This window comes from Durio zibethinus, chromosome 14, assembly GCF_047325235.1.
Source record: "Durio zibethinus cultivar Kanyao isolate XHJ-2024 chromosome 14, ASM4732523v1, whole genome shotgun sequence".
NCBI classification, from domain to species: Eukaryota; Viridiplantae; Streptophyta; class Magnoliopsida; order Malvales; family Malvaceae; genus Durio; species Durio zibethinus.
In genome coordinates, this window is record NC_143175.1 from 1,449,939 (window position 1) to 1,469,072 (window position 19,134).

Consider the following 19,134-nt stretch of genomic DNA (forward strand, 5'->3'; position numbering starts at 1 on the left):
TTTTATGTGCGTTTGAGCTTTTGGTTCAACAAGCCTAATGATCTCACAATCTCAAGTCCTAAATAATTGGGGTTCCTGTATCGATTCCCACTGATCGACGGTTGTTTCACTCGTCCAAATACGTCTGAGTGGATGAGCTCTAGTGGTTCCTTAGCCCTGAACTTGGACTCTTCATACGGAAGTTGATGTGCCTTACCGTACTGGCACCCAGCACAGACTGTATCTCCTCGAATCTCAAGCTGTGGGAGCTTCTTTCTCAATTGATTGCAAAACTCGTGTTCTCGCATTTGTTCTTTTTTCTCTTTCCTCTTCGTCCATGTTGGAAGGCAGTTGCTTCTTCCAAGAGTGCTTATTCCGCAACAACAGGGGTAAGCCCGATGGATAAGGCGTTTGATGGAAGCACGAGGTGAGCTTCAATGCTTTCTTCTCTTCCTTAGCGTTAAGCCTTTGGTGAGAGAGTGACTTTAACGCCTGAAGTGTTTTAAGGGTTTTGAGCGCCCGCCTGGGTTGAGGAGTTGAAAACCTGGTCAAACATAAAAGAAAAGCTGACTAATCTCGACGGATTGGCAAGCCCCTTACGCCATAATTGATTGAGGTTGATCCCGAAGTTGCGGCCTATCCCGTAGCAGTAGTCTCTATTTATTCACCCCAAGAATGAACTATCCTTTCGGATGGATTTCATTAACACGGATAGACCAGAAATGGTCCTGTAATAGTGAGTGTTATATTTTTGGACATTGGCTTGGTTTTATTGAATCCCATTACATTATCAAACCATGTATGATCTTAGTAGGAAGCAAATCAATTGGTTTTTAAATACACAATGAGTTATAATTTTGGACATTTTGAAAAAGATAGATATGGTAACGTTTCCATGTGCAATCCTCTACTTTAAATTTATACAATGACACTTTTAAGAGTCATTGCATAAATTAAATTAAATTTCGGATTTTACGAACAAAATCTTTGATTACAATGAAATTATTCATTTTCTTAGAGAAATAAAAAGTTGTTTAAAAGCTTGCTAGTTTTGTAATATTACCACTAATCAAATTTACACTGAAATGCTAATAAATCATTTTCTTAGACAATTAAGACTTATCTTAAACGTGTAGTTACATGATACTACCAAAATGGTTCTGGGACATTGTAAATCCATCTTTGCCACCATCTCTCAATCCTTGAAGGCAGAAATGAGTGTTCTTTGTACTTGGTCTGCAACTGTTCTTAACCTTCCTTGAGTGGCATCTCCAGCTGAACACCCACTAACCTCCACCGTTCGAGCCACCCTCTGCTTGCATTTCTCCCAGTCATCAACAAGTAACCAGCATGCACGTCCTCCATGGCTTCCTTCCATGCCAAGAAAGGACACCTTAGGGTTTTCACCAAATGAATATCTTAATCTCACTGAGACACAATAGGGCAGCCAAGCAGCACCACCAGCTGCGTTTGTATAGGGTATGTGGGCGGGATCAAGTACAACGGTCAGTGCAAATTCCACGGAGTTATGAGGCCGATCATAGTGGATATTGCTTTTAGTTTTAGACAAACTTTCAGAACTATCATCAACATTTACCCCAGTATGATTTTCAAGACATAACTCGATTCGGGGTTTCTGTGCAGGTGCTGTATCTCCACCTTGTGTCTGGGCTATCCCTTTTTTCCATGCTATTAATTTCAGGAATTCCCTTAAAACTGATATGGGTAACGTGAGAAGAGTAATGAATGAAGCAACACGTGAGGCATCATAGGGTTCGGATGCAACACGGCGACTGAAGTAGTCACATATCTCGCTTATTTCGGATTGAGTTAATTCCTCTTGAGCATTAGCATTGTTTTGTTGCTGCTGTTGTTGCTGCTGCTGCTGCTGCTGCTGCTGCTGATGGAAGCGCTTCACACTAATAACCTGAAGAAGAAGTTGAACTCTGTGGACACTTACGGCAAACACATAAAGTCTGCAGAAAGACATGCAATCAGATGACTATCCAAACAACACAGGATTCCTCCATATAAAATACCAAAAGATTAGCCCAAAAAGAAAAGGGCATCCCAACGGATATCAAACAAACAACAATGCTAGGCTATTCTCCCAAATGTTTTATTGTCTCATTATCTAACCAAGGTAATGAGCCAAATGAATCCTAATAAATTATATTATACTTATCCATCTCTATCTTCATCCTATAATTTTGTTTGGTTAGCCATGCTCACGAAAATCTTTCTAATTTTTAAAATGACAAAAACTAATAGTCATGCATGGAAAGAAAACAATGTGGTCAGTTAGGATGTCAAATCCCAAACTACAATTTCAAGCAGTGAACACTACTATCTAAAAGCTGTTCCCCTCCAGCACACGACATAATGTAAGACTTTGCAGAATGTGTTTCGCATTCCCGTCTCTATTACTGAATTGATTGTCTATCAGGAATTAAATTGCAAGAGACAATGAAGTCAGCCAAAATCTCAGATGGTCCAACCACACCTAGCCACGTGAATAAACAAGACTTTTTGTGAGGTTGACGCATTGAATTCCAGGTATCAAATGACCCTATATCTTTATATTGTCACTGTTGGAAGTTATCCTAATTATCATATATCGTACATCCATTAGTATCCATCAATTTGTTCTAAGTACAATTGATGCAATTAATCATGATTTTTTAACATAAAGCCAGCAAATTCGTCATGATAAAGAGAAAACAAGAACTAAAGATACAAGTTTCCCGCATGTGGAAAAGATAAATGCAGAGAAACAAATTGCAACTGTAAATTTATAACTTTTACTGTCTTACCCCACAAAGAAACGCAAGGCAGGCTGTTCCCGGTCCAAGTTCAAAAGTGCACCTTCATTTTCCTTCAAGATTGATCCAAGGATACTTTCCAAAAGATCTGGTAACTGAGCAAATAACCATAGAACTCCAAGGTACTTGAGAATACCCCTGAGAACCTTCTTAAGAGCAACAACAGGAACCCATCCACCTCCATACCCTCCATCATCACCAAGACCGATAATGGCTGTATTCAGTTCCCCCCTTACATGTGCAGGAACACCACTACCAGGTGATCGACGTATTGGCAATCCCGAGCTCACAACAGCCAAATTTGGTGATCCTAGAAGGGCATTTCCCACACGGTTTAAACCAGCTACTGGGTTTGCTGCCCTAGACATCGCTGCAGAAGTAGGGAGGGTAACTCTATTTCCATTTGCTGAAAGCTGTGGACCTGAATTCGAGTTCAGATTGTTTGAATTTGCCAGGCCAACTGTTTGTTGACCACCAGTGAAACCAGAATCTAATCCATTTAATTCTTGGGCAACATGCTCCATAATGAAAGGTCTGAACTGTGGACAAGGAAAGGACCCTCCAACAGAAGATCCCCCTGTGGCTGGTGTTGCAGGCGGTGTTGCTGGTTGCAGCCAAACCTGATCTCCAGCAAAGCATCGCATATCAACTGCAAAATGTTTGCGATATATTATGCGTATCCAATATGGACCACGTAATACAACAGAAACATCAATGGGCAAAAGTGAGCTGGGGACAATGCCAGGGCCACCTCTCCCTGCAGCAGCTAACATTGCAACCCCATGGAGGCCATGATTCCCCACAGAGCTTGCAGAAGCAGATGCAACAGGATTTCCTGCTGGACCCAAAGCAGCCAGATTAACATTCATAGTTGAACTGCTTGGCAAAAGTCCCTGCAATGGTATATTTCCTGACTGTTTTGGCATAGAAGAAATAGCTGCAGATACCCCAGGGACTCCTGGAGCAGGACTAGCTCGAGCAGGCCGAGTTGCAGCAGCAAGAGCATGCAAAGGTCCTGCAGTGAGCCGAATGCAGTCCAAGAGGGATGCAACTTCAGCTCCATCTATGAAATCTTCCAAAAACTGTACAAAGTACCCAGAGAAATTAGTGTATTTATGATACATAAAGAAAACTGGAACTAGGTAAGATTAGACTAGAACCAAAGACAAGTTTCTGTACTATCCAGAGAATTCAAACTAATTTAGGTTATATTCCAAAGTTGAAAAATATAATGTGTTTAAGATGAAGAAAAACTTTCCTTGGTCCTTATCTGAGATTAGCTTATTTCATATTTATTGAGCCAAATCTCATAAGTGATCACAGGCTGCTACAACATGGTTCAAGGGAAATTTTCATGGAAACCTACTTAAACACATTCATCTAAATTACTGGTTTACTGATCAGTTGAGGAGACTCCGTATGCAGTTACACCCATAAATGATCATCCTTTATCTCAGTACAGTTCAACCACATGATGCAATAACTTTAAGCTAACAACCATTTGCCCAAAAGCTAGCAAATGAAAAGGTATTGAAGCTTTCATCCAAGCATCACAGTCAACCACCGTGGCACCAGTAATCTTTCATTCAGTGTAATTTTTAAAATTCAGAAAAGAAATGACACCATACCAAGCACCAAAGTTAACCACCATGGCATCTCTATAATTCTGAAAAAACTCAGGAAAAAGAGGCACCATCCTAAGCCTATCTAACATTCTTAGTCAAGTTCTTAAGGGAAAAAAACATGAAAGATGGGCCATGATATTTTGTAATATTACATAAGAAAAGAAATGTGAAATAAACCAAAGTGGCTGAAAAATGATACCAATAAACATAAAATCATGGTAAAATAAATGAGAAAAAAAGAACTAGAGGAGGAAGATTTTTCATTTAAAAAGAAATAACGAAAGAAAGGGGCAAAGAGGAAAACAAACAAACAAACAAACCTTGGTATGAGGCCAAAGTTGGTCCGGGGAAACGTGCATTGTGCAACCTTCTCTACCTGATTCCCACTCCACAACAAAGCGAGCTAAGACACCTGATCCAAAGCAAAACCACAAACTCAATAATCCTACTGCCTCAATTCTGAAAGACCTCCTCATCTGTTCTGATAACTTATCAACAGCCTCAACAGCACCTTTGCCTCCAACAGGTGCTTTAGCATCAGGGTTTGCACTGCCTTCTTCAGGTTTGTCATCTGCTCTAACCCCAAGCAATTTCCGCATCCCAAGGGCAAACATTCTAGCATTAGAAAGCCTCCGTATATCTGCCACCAACTTCTTAATACTATCTGCCTCAACAGATTGATAACTCAGAACAACACCATCTGGATCATAACGAATATGGGAATCCACATCAGATGTATTGGCTATGCGTATGCCAGAGCCCCAAGGTGTACTATTAGTTCCCTTCTGAAGTTCCCACAAATCTTTGAAGTGTTGATCATTTATTTTGACATCCCAGTGCATGCTTCCAGGCCTGCCAAGTCGCAAGCATATATGTCGCCATGAATCACCTCGGGAAGATGGAAGTCGAAACCATATATTTGAGGATGCATTTCTTAGACCTACTTCTTCAACATATGGAATGTCCAGTTCTTCCATCTGACTAGTGAGTCTGGCATGTTTAATACAAAGTGACGAATGCCTGACCACATGAAGAAGGGCAGAAACATAGATGCTAGAAGGTGCATTTCCTTTATTTGCTTCAGCTATAAGATTCCCGTAACTGTACGCTTCAGTTTTCGATATCATTTCTGAAGATATAAGCACCTGTGACAACGGATGCTGAGTGTAACTCACATCAGAGGTTTTCCTTCTCTTAGAAAATCCCGCATCAGCCTCTATACCTTGGAGAGATGGAATCAAACCCAAGATATCTGAAACTCTACGCTTTCGTGGATTTTTATCACATTTGGAAACATCATGAGAAGTAGAAGTATCATGACAAATTGTTGTTTCTGCTGCATGGGCTGCAAAAGGTGCACTTTGCTAGTCAAATATGCCTAATCATAATACATATTTAAACAGATAGATCCAGTGAAAAGATGAACTAAGAGAAGGTATCTTACATTCAGGAGGTGAAGCCAAAGGGCTTGATCCAGCAAACCTAACAGCTGCAGTTAGATTTCCAGATGAAGGGCCTCTAGGTCCATTAGGCTTTGCACTTAGTGCAGAGACTCGAGGAACAGTCGGTCTGGGTGGAGATAATAGTCGAGATGACCTACTTGCTGACACTGCATCCTTTGAAGTATCATTTAGCAATCTCATCTGATCTTCATCCAATGCACCAATATCAACTGAATGAGGAGATCTAAGAGAAGCCAGATCCTGCTCAGATATTGAAGCTGATAGCTTCTTTGCAGCTGTGCTTCTTCCGGTGGCAGAAGATAATGACCCAAAAGAAGTAGACTGAAGTGAGCCCTTTGGACCATTAGATGGATACAATGAACCACGATAATGAATAGCTGGACTCGATACTTTTGCAACATTATTAAGCTGTGAGACCTGCAAACTCACTTCCCACTTTGGAGAGGGTGTTCCAGCTTTGACACTATGAAGATTCATTGGGACAGAAGCAGGAGATGAACTGAATGAAGAAAAATTCTGAGAAGGAAAAGTAGTTGCAGATGTCCCCTTTTCAATTTCAAAAACTTCATCGACAATAGATGAAAAGCTTGATGAAGGATCCCCAGCAATCTGCATAGAACCATCAAGGTTGAATTCAGAAAGAAGGCCATGTTCAGACGTCTGATTCAGACCCCCAGCATTAGGCAAAAACGAAAGTAATTTCCCCCAGTCAAGTATGCTCAAATTTGTTTCATCTTCAAGCATCTGCATCTGGCTAATGTCAATTTTCTTGATGCGCAATACATTATTTAAGTCATTAAATGAATGACCCTTCCCTGATGGATCTGGCTGTGTCTCTAGCAGTTTAAACAGAGGCTTGAAATCCTTATCAAGTTCCATCAAGAGAAAATAAGAACTCTCACAGTCTGGAAACCCCATTACTAATACAGCAGAACCGTTCACAAGGTTCTTGGGCACTTTCACTGCAGCAAAACCATGTTCATAGACCTACAAGAATCAAATAGACAGATTCATTTATTAATAGCAAATAGATAAATGAAACACAAAAGCAGTTAAATAGCATTTGGTAACAGGAAAAGAAAAGGTGGATAGTTGGTTACTTCAAGGCCCAAGAATCTGCCAATAGCAGCAAATAGATGTAAAATACTTTTGCTTCGCAGGCTTGTAAAAACATCAGCTGCTGTCATTGTTCCTTGATTTAAACCTTCTTCACAATCTAACAATGCTGAAGGTGCAAGAATACTATGGGATGACTGGAGAAGAAAGCGGCCATTTCTGTAATCCAAAACAAAGTTTCAAAAACCCTAAATGAGGTATTAAATGTTCAACACAACTACATACTACATACAAGTGTAAAGATGATGCTTCAAAAACCTTCAAATAGAGAAAGATTAACAAGGTGAAGAAGCATCCACACAAGTCAGCAAGTACAATTGAAAATGCCTCATTAGTATATTGTGTGTGTGTGCGTGTGTGTGTGTGTGAGAGAGAGAGAGAGAGAGAGAGAGATGTGAAGAGCATTCTGAAAAGTTAGGTAAGAATAATATTGAAGTGGTAAAAGCAGAAATAATAAATTTGGTAACCTAGATATCAAAACTTCTTGCTAGGTTTGATCCTAGTTAAGCCAACTCTTGCAACCCTTCATATAACATTATTTCTCCTAATTCAAAAACATTTTGAAAGCCATGAACATAGCTTTAAAACATAAATTTTAAAAAAAAAAACTTCCTGCTAAACCAAATATGAACATTCCCTGGCCAAGTTTTTGATTAAGGAATATTGCAGCTGTTTAGTTTTCTGATAAAACATAAGATACTATTCAATCTAGAATAGGCCCAACTCATGAAGAACGGTACATTTAAGTAAAGAATGAAATCCCTGTACTGAAAGATGGCAAAGTAAAGGATCCACTAGCCCAGTGAAAATGAAGAACCAAGTTAACTGATTCTTGTGCCAGTGAAGGCCAGAATTGACACTCATCAAAGTGCCCAGCAAATATTGCAGCCCGAATTGGTAGACAAACCAAACTCACATCAAAGGCAGAACAGAAAGTTTCAAGCACAGAAGTACTCTTAAAATCTGCTTACATGAACCTTTTTCCCACCAAACCACACAGTCGAAAACAAGGACCACTGAAACCGTTTTAGGACCAAATCCACCCATAGTTAAACTAGCATGCATGCAGCTTTTCACATGCAACTAATCACCTAGATTTTAAATTGCTTATGAACACAAGGAATTTCATTTTCAATGCTACATTCTATATCAACTAGATTACAGAATTGAATGGGTTCCTAGTGTTGAGAATGTATAATTATGGGCAAGTGCACAAATGTGGTAGAAAAGAGCAAATGGAAAATTAAACATAGAGGAAGTCAAGGCGTAAAGATAGAACCTTATGTTTATTCCAAGGGCAAAAAGTGATGAGCCATAAGCACGGACACATAAAACTTCCTGCCCCTCATGTTCCTTATTGTCAATCTTAGCATCCTTCTGCAGCATAAAATGGAGAAAAGCAAATTTACCACCAGTGATACCATAATCACAAACTCCAGCAACAGAATACAGTGGTGAAAGCAGGCTTAAAAGAGAAAGGAATGAAACAACAAGACTATAGTTTTTGCCTATATTTTCTATCTCCTGATATATGGTTGTGTTGGTGGAGAAACAAATAGCAAAAAATCTGTTAAAAGGCCAATTTGCAAGCAGCTTCATAAGGAAATCCATCAATTTCTCATGTAAGTGACGGTTACTAAAAAATAGAAAGAGATAAGTCCTTTTAGACACAACTTATATACATACTTAGAATATTTGAAAAATAACCAAGTTCAAATGGTCAATTCTTTTTTCCCCATTGATGGTAGGATTGAGATAGAAAACTACAGTTAAATTGAGAGTTAGATTGTAAAGGGAAAATTTTGTTCTTAGGCTCCAGCCCTATTCAAGCATGACAAGATCCTTTACTGCGACATTCCAGAGTAAGTTGCCAGCAAATAAACCAGCAATGTAAGAGAAACAACCTTTTTAGTCTCACTATCAGGTTCATCAGCCTGTGAGTGGAGAAAAACATCACTAGCAGCTCGGCAGATCTGCACATTTTTCACCAGCTCTTTCTGAATTTCCAGAAGACGAGTATATCTATTGCATGATATAGCTCTTAATAGCAGCTTTTCCACATCAATGCAACTTTGGTCAAGGAAGAACCTTGCCTCCTTACCAGTTAATGGGTCTATAACAAATGTGCTATGTTGACACCTAATCTGCAGGTCTGGTCCAGGTTCAATTTTTATGTATGGGCAAGATCCTGAGTCTGAAACACCTGAGTTTTTATCAAAATCTAGCCAATAGACAAGTTTTAATCCTGGAGTTCGTAGACCAGCTAAATCAGATTCACTATCTTGATTAAGCTGTGAGGAACCACCACTTCCTCCATCAGATATCATCTCAAAGCGAACAGCATCTTTCCATCTCCCTTGCCGAAGTGCCTGTACTTGCCTTATCACAGTGTCCATAACTAGTGCAACACAGAGCTCATGCAGAACTGAGTATAAGGTAATGAATGGATTCTCTGCTGCAGACATTCTGCGTTCTATGTCATCTCCAAGAGCATGCCTTCTCATCTCCTCTAGTTTCACAAGCCCACTTCTCTCACCAACAAGTAATTCTAAATGCAAAATCCTCCACATTGACAGATGTCCTCGATAACCAAGAGTAACTAACACCTTAAATTCTCCATCTACACGAATTATAGCTGTACCATTGGAAACTTTCACTTCAGAAATTTCTTTGGGCAGTGAAACTTCAAGTAATTTAGAGCATACAAGTGTATCCAGCTTTTTCAAAGCTGGTTTCTGCTGATCTTCAGTTAATGAGCTCTGCGTACCCACATCTTCTACACATTTTGGTAAACGTTCATATGATCCTGTGAGTAGGACTTCAACAGCAGAAGGAACATCATAGACAGGGGCACGAGCTTGCTGTAGCCCCTCATGCATGAAGAATAATGAGTCTGCAGCCTGGGTGAAACATGTATCATGACTTGATAAAGTAGATGCCAATTGCTGGCAATACTGTATCAGTGGAACCTGCACATCACAAGAATAAGGCTAAATTTGAGCATATATATAGCTAGTACATCAATCAATTCCCATGTGGAAAGGACTCTATGGAATTTTATAAGGGAATCAGAGCTTCATATCTACATTCATCACAATTTAGTGGTAGCACATCACAATAGTTTAACTCAACTGAGTCAGATAGAAATTTTTTTTTTCCAACATGAATAAAATGATCTAATATGTTAATCTATACTACGAAAGCCCGCAAAATGTTAAGGGGCAGTCTTATATGATATTCAACTTCCACAGAGTCTGACTCATGTCAAAAGATAAGACCAGTGAAACTGATAGCCAGACTGAGTTCAACTACTATAATGGCATGATCTAATGGGTTGGCAACTTGGCTAGAACATTGAAGTCACAAAAGGCATTGCAAGCTGATAACACAGTTAATGGAAATAAACAAGTGGGAATATCCATGATAACCCAGCAACAATCAGGTCAACTTTTACACGTTTATCCTCTCACAAGTAATCTATTTGAGCACATTACTACTTTTCTGAATAAGAATTGGACATTATGACAACCATAACGGAATCTTGGTTAAATTTTCACCGAATTTATTTGTCAAGCATTTTTGGTTCTTCCTCCTCCTAACGACTATCAATACCAAGCTGGAATTCCATAATAATGCCTCAGATTCTACTCTTCAAGAGGTTCGAATTGACTAAAATTAGAAATATTATACGGCCAGATACAAAAGGACATGTGCCACATATCAAATTCTTGATTTCAAAAAACTCTTGATTTCACCCCATTTACACTTAAAATTCCAAAAAATAAAATAAAATCTTTAATTCCAATTTCAGTAGCTACTCAAAGCTAATTAATGAACTAAAAACAAATCTTTGACAGTTTAACTGAGTCACTGATTTAAAACTCAAAACCAACAAATCTTTTACCAAAAAAAGCTTAAAACTTTTGATAAAAACCCATAGTTTCTCCCAATCAACAAAAATCTCACAAATCTTTTACCAAGGAAAAAGGTGAAACTGAGTTAGCTAAGTGAACTCGAGGGTTCTGGCCAAAAAAAAAACTCGAGGGTAACACAAGCGAGTCGACTCACCTGCTGACACCACTTAGCCAGAACATTGAGCCTAAGCATCCGTTGTTGGGTCTTGACTATATACTTAAGGAGATTAATCTTCTTCTCCGTATCCGATTGGTCGCTTGATTTAGATTTCTCCACGAGTTCCTTCAATGAGATAAACGATTCCTCGGCGGTTCGACTCACTAAAGTCGAGAACTCGACCGTTTGTTGCCCTAACTCAGCCATTGAAAACAAAAAAAAAAAAAAAAGGAATTCCCCCAAAAAGTTTAAAATTTTATGTTAATTATGGATTCCAGGGCTTGGAATTGGATCTGGGTTTCATTTAAAATGCATGAAAATCAGGGCTTTTGAAGATCCTTCTCAATCTTTCTCTCTCCTGTAAGAGAAAGCTTTCTTCTTTAGGTTCTCCGGGTTTGGGAGAGAAAGAGAGAAGGAAAAAGAAAATTTTGGATTTAAAGAAAAAAAAAGTTTGATATAAATGACAAAAAAAAAAAAAAATTAGCACCTTTTTTTTTTTTTTTTTTTTGCAGATTAAGATAAGTGGAGAAATTTTTGGTTTTTATCCTTGGCTAATAATACCCTATCCACTATTTTTTTATTCTTTATGTGTAAATCAAAATTAAATTTTATTAAATTTGAAAATTACATACTTGATTTGACTTTATTAAATCACAAGGTTTAAGCTTTTCATCTATATAAATTCATTATTAATTATTATTGATTAAGTTAAGTAGTTTAAATAATTTAATTAGTTCAAAATCTATGAGCTATTTTTCTATTTTTTATTAGGTACTTTTTATATTAAAAATTATTAAATAAATAATATGGTAGAGGAGGATTTTAAAAAAATACATTTATCTTCTATTATTTGCTTAAAGTTTGATTTCAATTAAATATTTTTATTTAAATTTGATAATTTAAAATACTATATAATTATATAATAAAAAATAAAAATAATATAATTTAAATTTTTAATAATAATTATATATAATTGTAACAAAATAAAAAATTTTATATTTTTATATAAATATAAATTATAACATATAATTTTATATAAATTTAATATTTTATACAATATAAATATATAAATTATCATATCTATCTCCATTGAATATAAAACCTCCATCAAAATCCTAGTTAACTTTCAAATATGATTATATGTACTATGGTATCATTGATGTTCAACTATCAAATTGATAGCATTCTACAAATATATATATATATATATATATGTTTTTATTATTATTTTTTTTTTGAGAAGACAAAAGAGGAAGAGTTAGCCAATATATTTAGGTTAAGTGGTAACAGTAAAAAAAAGTAAGCCCAACATGGAAACTGCTCTGAATGAAGAATTGGACTTAATCTGTGACTTGAGGCCCAAATTTGACTGTTGGTTTTTTATTTTATATGGAGGAAATATAAAAGGAAACCTATTCTTGAGGCTGGCATTTTAATTTTAGTCCTTATCCAGAAAGGCATTTGCTTTAACATTTGAAGCCCATCAGAAGAGCCCAAAGGGCCAGACTTCATTTTCATCATTTTGTTTTTGCTGCTTTGGTTTAATTCTCATAAAAAATTTTACTCATGGCATGAATTTTAACAAGCTAATTTGCATATTGAAAAAAGAATTGTATGAAACAAGCATTAGTATATATTTCTTTCATCATTTAAATCATGTCACGTAATTTTATTTTTTAAACATAATTATTTATTTTATATATATATATACACCATTTATCATTGGCCGACAAAGAATCATAATTAATTTGACTTTGTTGAGCAAATCAATTGTTTCACACTTTCATGTGACGTATCTTAGAACTATTGAAAATTGATATTAGTGTTTAATCTCATTTCTTCTTTTCCTAGCCTTTCTCTTTTTGAAAATTACCTCTTCTATGGTTAAGTTTTCCACTTCTTTTGTCTTTCAAGATTGACCATAGATAGAATGGATAAAAAGCAATGTGAAAGAAGAATTACAAAGGGGAGATTTGATTTATCCTTCACTCAATAAGATAATTTCCCTTGTTACATAATACATGGGAAAAAGAAAAAAAAAAAAAAAGGAAAACCATTCCTTTGTGCAAAATCCATAAGGACTAACATGCCAAACTATACATATAAATGTTTATTTGTATTTCCCAGACAAAGTCCTAGTATTAAGATCTTCTTTGTTGCCCAGAAAAAAAAGAAAAATTTTTGGATCTTATAACCCAAGCCGAAGGGTTTCTTATGTCTTCATGAGAGCAATGGATTTCATTCTCCATCATTATGGGTTATTTTCATACAACACAACCCAGGCCTCTTGCTTCTGATCCTTTCATGATCCTCAGCCTTTTGCAGGAATTGATGAACATTCTGTAGTGAGAAAATACAAAAATCTTTAACCATTTTTTCATTTTTTTGGTTGAAAATTTAATGAATTCTAATTTGAATGGAGAAAAGAACTTACTCCCATGGTACATCTCCTACCAACATCCAGTCACCATCTTTATCTTCATAGGTAGGAACAAATTCTGACCCATTATATCCTTCTCTCTCTGAATATTCACCTGATAATGATTAAAAACAAAAAAATAATAATTACATTCATTTGCAAAAATTATTTACATAATTTTGAAAAAAAAAATGAATGGTGCTTACCAACTTTGAACTTGAACATGTCTTCCAGGGCCTTAAGCAATTCTGGGTACCTCTTGTACACCTTCAAATCTATCTTTCTAAGATAAGGAGCTCCATCCATACTTACTTTGACATAGATTCCTGCAGTTTCAGCCTCAGTTTTCTTTGACTGGAGGCAGTTTTTTCTGTAAGATCGGATGGGTGGCCACCCTACAACTTGTGCCCTGCAATTTAACATGTCCACCAGGAGTATTAGTAACATTTAATCAATAAAATGAAACTAGAAAACATGAAATTTTCCATTTCTGATTGAAAAAAAGATTGCTTACTTTGTGGGTGGAGCAGTTTCTTGGTCACAATTTTTAGCAGCTGCTGCCACATTAGAATTGTGATCACGAGACATAGATTCTTCATTCACGTCAGGCAAGGCTCTTTTGTTACTCGGAGATGCTAGCTTCTCAGCTGACTGATCGGAGGTGCCCGGTAGGCCTAACCGGAGTTCGGTAGCTTCAAGGTTAAGATCTTGCTCAAATGCCATAGCTTAATTCCTCTGTCTGTTGTTCAGTCACTCTTGCTTGCAATATCAAATGATCTGCTTGAACTTAATAGCCGATGGACTGATCAATCACACGTTTCCTACAAAGATTTGAAAGGAATCGAACTCTTCTATATATAATTCAAGGAAGGCTAGCTGATGATCAGTTCTTATGGTTGAAGGAACATATGCATGTGTCATGGATGGGGAATATATGGTGATAAATGCAAAGGACATTGTCTAGAAAATTAAAATCAAGCAACAAAAATAGCGCGTCCGTTACACGTTACTTGTTCACAATAAATAATAATTAAAGTTTTTTTTTTTTTCTAATTTCAATCATGATTAAATTAAGATCATTAGATAACATTGACAGAGAGAGTGGGGTTTAAGAGCCCTAAAGAGAGAGTGATGAAAGAGGGAACTTTTTAGGGCAATGGTATCTTTAATACATAAATTTGAACATGGGCAGCTAAGTTGTTTGTCACATGAACAGCACAATTGAGGCAGTTGTCTTACAATTACGGAGACAAGGTTGGGACAAAGCTTAACCGCCCATTTATACTGAAGTCTGTGAGATCAGAAAAGATCAAATGGTTTGAGATGAATCGATCAGTTCCAAGAGAAAAAATCTTGAGCATTGGATGTAATGACTGGTGGGTAGATTCCAAGTTACTTGCGTTGGGTCTACATGGGATTTTTTTTTTTTTTTGTATTGTTTGAACTTGAACTCAACCTTTATAACATGTCACAATTAATCTTTCTTTAATTATTAGGCCAAGAATTTGTTGGCAAATGGGCTGTTCGTGATGGGCAAGACATGGTCAAATTTAGGTTTAATTTGATCTATGGTTACGGGTAATGTTACATGTGGACACGGTCACCCTCATGAAACCATTGCCTCATATCAAGGACATTGCCCAACATGATCATATAAGAAAATCCTTTTTTGCCATATTAGACACCAACCATAGAGTTTAAAAACTCGAAAAACTATTAAAACGACACATGATGAGTAATTAGATTGATTTTTTAAGTTTTTAAATTTCATTAATAATGTATGAAATAATAATCTTATAAACCTTTTTATGACGCCAAAATCCTTCTCAAATCTCATATAAAAAGGTTGTTAGTCTCAAAATTGAACTCTAGAATTAAAAGGACCCTAACACTTCTATTTGAAGTAATATCCATGGCCCTCCATTCTATCCCTTTCTTGATTAAAAATGAGATGGAAAAGAAATATGGCTCTTCGTCGGGTGAAAAGGAGGAAACATGAATTATGATGCTAATCTCAAATAATTATGATATGACATGTGATTTATATGTTACAACTAACGATTAAGAATTTTGTTTGTGTTGAGAAATCGACAGACAAACAACAGACCTGTATAATCAAGAAAATTATAATGATATACACTTTCAGTAAAGTCAATTAATGATGAATTCAATAATTTTAATTGATTAAACTAAAAATTTAATCAATTGAATCATATAATAATTCTTAAAATATGGTACAATTAATAAGTTTGAATTTCACATTTTAATATATATAATCACTTCATTTATTTTTAAATTATGATTTCTTTTATATAAAAATATAATTTTGATTGATTCATTTGCGTTTTAACAAATGGGAACTCTAAAGGATAAACTTTTTTTTTTTTTCTGATAACTTAAAGAGTAAGCTTTGAGTATAAAATTAGTTCTATTTTAAAACTAGATGGCTAGCTAGGTGGTCAAAATAAATAAATAAATGAATCGCATCGAAAATTCATCAAAAAGAGGAAACATCCTTCTCAATTACTCTATCTCTGCTTCCTCTTTAGATATGGTCGAAGAAAGCTAGAAACATTAGACAAACATAAAAAAATCTAGTTGATTCTTATTTATAAGTTATGCCAGTAACCATTAAACATTTACTCTAGGATATATATATATATATATATATATATATTCATCATCCATGGCCATACTTTTGACACACATTAGACATTTTACTTTAGCTAAGATAGATGCATGCAGCTATACATATATATTTTTTGATGCTGTGAGGTTGGGACGAGGAAGTTTTGAATCGAAATCAAAATTTTATATCGTTTTAAATATTTTAAATCGTGATAAAGATTGACACGGCACTGATGATTGATCTCGATTTGTTTGTTATAATTGTTCAATCTGAATCATACATATAATACATACGCGTTGCATTCATGCATGCACACGAGTGTGTCAATGCACAAAAAGACTTTGAATAGTCCTGACAGTCGACATTAGCAAGTTTTTTTTTTTTTTTTTCCTCTACAAGTTAGAGCTTTTAAGCTTGAAAAAAGGGTTTGCTAAAGCTCATCCTTTGGTGATTTATGGCAATACATTATGTGCTTTTCTTTCCTGCTGTCTGTCTTGGGTCTTTCCTCCAGTTCTTGCCAGCCAATCAAGAGTCCCACTCCCCCCAAAAAAATCCCATCTCTCTTTGTTCATAGACCGACGCGGGTCCCATGATAACCACCCTCAGCTAATTTTCAATATCATTTGCATAATTGCTTTTTTTATTATTATTATTAATATTCTCTTTTGGAAACATCTCTATATTTTTCTTGTTTAATTTCCTTTGTTCCCCAACAAGAAAACATAACTTAAGTAATTATGCTTCTATTTTTTAAATTCCTCGTAAATTAAGATTGAAGCATCTTCTTAATATTTTACATTTCTATTCATTTCAAACTATGATCATGGCCCCTCGACTATATTTGTGTATTTTGATTGTGGTATCGCATAAAGAACATTCACTCTACTAATACAATCATTGTCATTAAAAAGGATTAATGTTTCGGCACTGGATGGTTGTCTAAGTTCGAGTCATAATCCCCTCCCTATCAAGATAAGTTTCTGTAGTTAGTAGGGTCGGATGCGGTCCACGGTAAGTTAGAGAAAAATAGGAACTACAAAAAAAGGTTTAAATTGAAGTACAATTATTTTATACAATCAATTTTAAAATGTAGTATCTAGCAAGTTTAAAGTTCAAATCTCTACGCTTATAATTTTTTTATTGACCGTCGGGTAGGGGTAAGAAAATAAAAAAAAAAACCGAAAACTGATTTAAAATCGTAGTATTTGGTTTGGTTCGTTTTTTTTTTATTCAATTCGAATCATATTCAGATATTAAATATATACATATATTATGTTCAGATTAAGAGATAAAAAATTAAAAAAAAAAAAGGAACATAACCGAATTATATATTTTTCTTAATTTTTATATATATTTTAAATTTTTATAAAGTAAAAATAATAATTTTATATCAAAATCTATTTAAATTATTAAATTTTTATATTAAAATAATATATAAAAATTTAAATTTAAAAATTTAAAAACTGATAAATCAAACCGAATCAAATTGATAAAATTTGGTTCTATTCGAATCGAATGAAGGTTCGGTTCAGATTCGTATTAAATTTTAAAATTTTTATAATATTATGCAATATCTGAAAAAACTGAACCAAATTCAATTCGACCCAATCTAAACCGTTAGCACCTTTACTCTCAAGTTACGATCTCATTTATATATATAAAAAAAAACTAAATTTAGTTTAATTTAACCTAGGGTAGAAAATGCATTGAACGTTGATGACTTTAACTTTGAATATTAACATTGTACTTTATTGTAAATTATAATAGACACCCGAACCATCATGGAAAGGAATGAACGAAATCATCTATGATTCATTGCACCTAAAAATTTTCAATCCCTTTCTCAGTAAAATCTTGGTAGGGTATGAGGGCGACAATTCACTTGTGAGCTTTAATATAGCCACGTTTAGATCTTAATTGCCAGGCTGTGCATAGGATTTGATGATAGGAACATGATAGGAGATATGACTAATGAATGTGATTGCCACAATACTGATAAGCATCTAAAAAAAAGTTACATATAAGCTAAATTCCAAGCCAAAATTATGAGTTTTGGGTTTTTGACAGTAATGGAAGCATAGTGTTACATTTAAATTAAACATTTGATATAAGTATTTATTTAGGAATAACCAATCGAATTTATTTTTAAAAAAATAATACGAATTTGATTTAACGATCGGTATCTCTTTTTTTAAGAATGTTAAAATCAAAATTTTCAATCTTATCTCTCTTTATGACTTTGATTCTCCCAATAGAAAAAAAAAATACAATTAGTTTTGTTATATATATGGAAGTTTTTTATGGTCTAAATTTCCCCAATTAGTAATCATCAATATGGCTATTTGAATAGTGGTCTTGTTCAAGTTCTTAATCATGAATTATGAGTACATCTAAATAACTTCAAGAAATGCATTCAAGAATTATGAAGAATTCATAAAGTTTTAATAGAGAGATAATGATACTTTCTCGCTCCTTTAACTGTGGTTCTATCATATATTTAAGCTCTAAAATCAAGTCTCTATCCTCTTCACTCTTGGAAGCAAAAATTATTTTTTTTAATTACAAGTACTAAAAAATTTACAATCAAGTATTACATTTATATAAAAAAAATTATTAAATAATCAATTAATAAATTAAAATATAATTAAACAAATTTAATATAAAAATACAACTAATTCCACATATAACAAAACTTGAATTTAAGCATCAGGGTTTTAAGGTCCTTATTGCCACTAAACCAAGATCTTATTGACAAAAGCAAAAGTTTTCTATATATATGAAGTGGTTATAAATATTGACTTTTCTATTTTATCATCCCAAATAATACAAGGTCTTTGTAGAAAATTTATTAAATATAAATTCGAGATTTAATTTAATTAATTTATATAATTATTTTTTAAAAATAATATTCAATTAATTTAAAAAGCAAACTTTAACAATTATAATTTTTTTATTTTTAAATTCTGATTTCTTTTATAAAAAAATTTATTAGCATCTCCATGCCTAAATC

At 34.7% G+C, this 19,134-nt stretch overlaps 2 protein-coding genes across 2 annotated transcripts; both read right to left on the reverse strand.

The window, feature by feature from the left end:
* Window positions 1-1,009: 1,009 nt before the first annotated feature.
* Window positions 1,010-11,473, reverse strand: LOC111294931 (mediator of RNA polymerase II transcription subunit 14-like). Its single transcript, XM_022888237.2, is given in 9 exon segments — window positions 1,010-1,207; window positions 1,210-1,955; window positions 2,793-3,883; window positions 4,747-5,771; window positions 5,871-6,876; window positions 6,990-7,164; window positions 8,285-8,382; window positions 8,910-9,974; window positions 11,074-11,473. Coding segments are annotated over 9 exon segments (5,508 nt in total). The 5' UTR covers window positions 11,284-11,473; the 3' UTR covers window positions 1,010-1,115.
* A 1,550-nt stretch (window positions 11,474-13,023) lies between these two features.
* LOC111294136 (auxin-responsive protein IAA4-like) lies at window positions 13,024-14,320 on the reverse strand. Its single transcript, XM_022887322.2, has 4 exons — window positions 14,010-14,320; window positions 13,702-13,904; window positions 13,511-13,610; window positions 13,024-13,416 (listed from the first exon to the last, which is right to left on the reverse strand). Exons 1-4 carry the CDS (start codon window positions 14,216-14,218, stop codon window positions 13,341-13,343), a joined length of 588 nt encoding a protein of 195 aa, XP_022743057.1. The 5' UTR covers window positions 14,219-14,320; the 3' UTR covers window positions 13,024-13,340.
* Window positions 14,321-19,134: the final 4,814 nt, after the last annotated feature.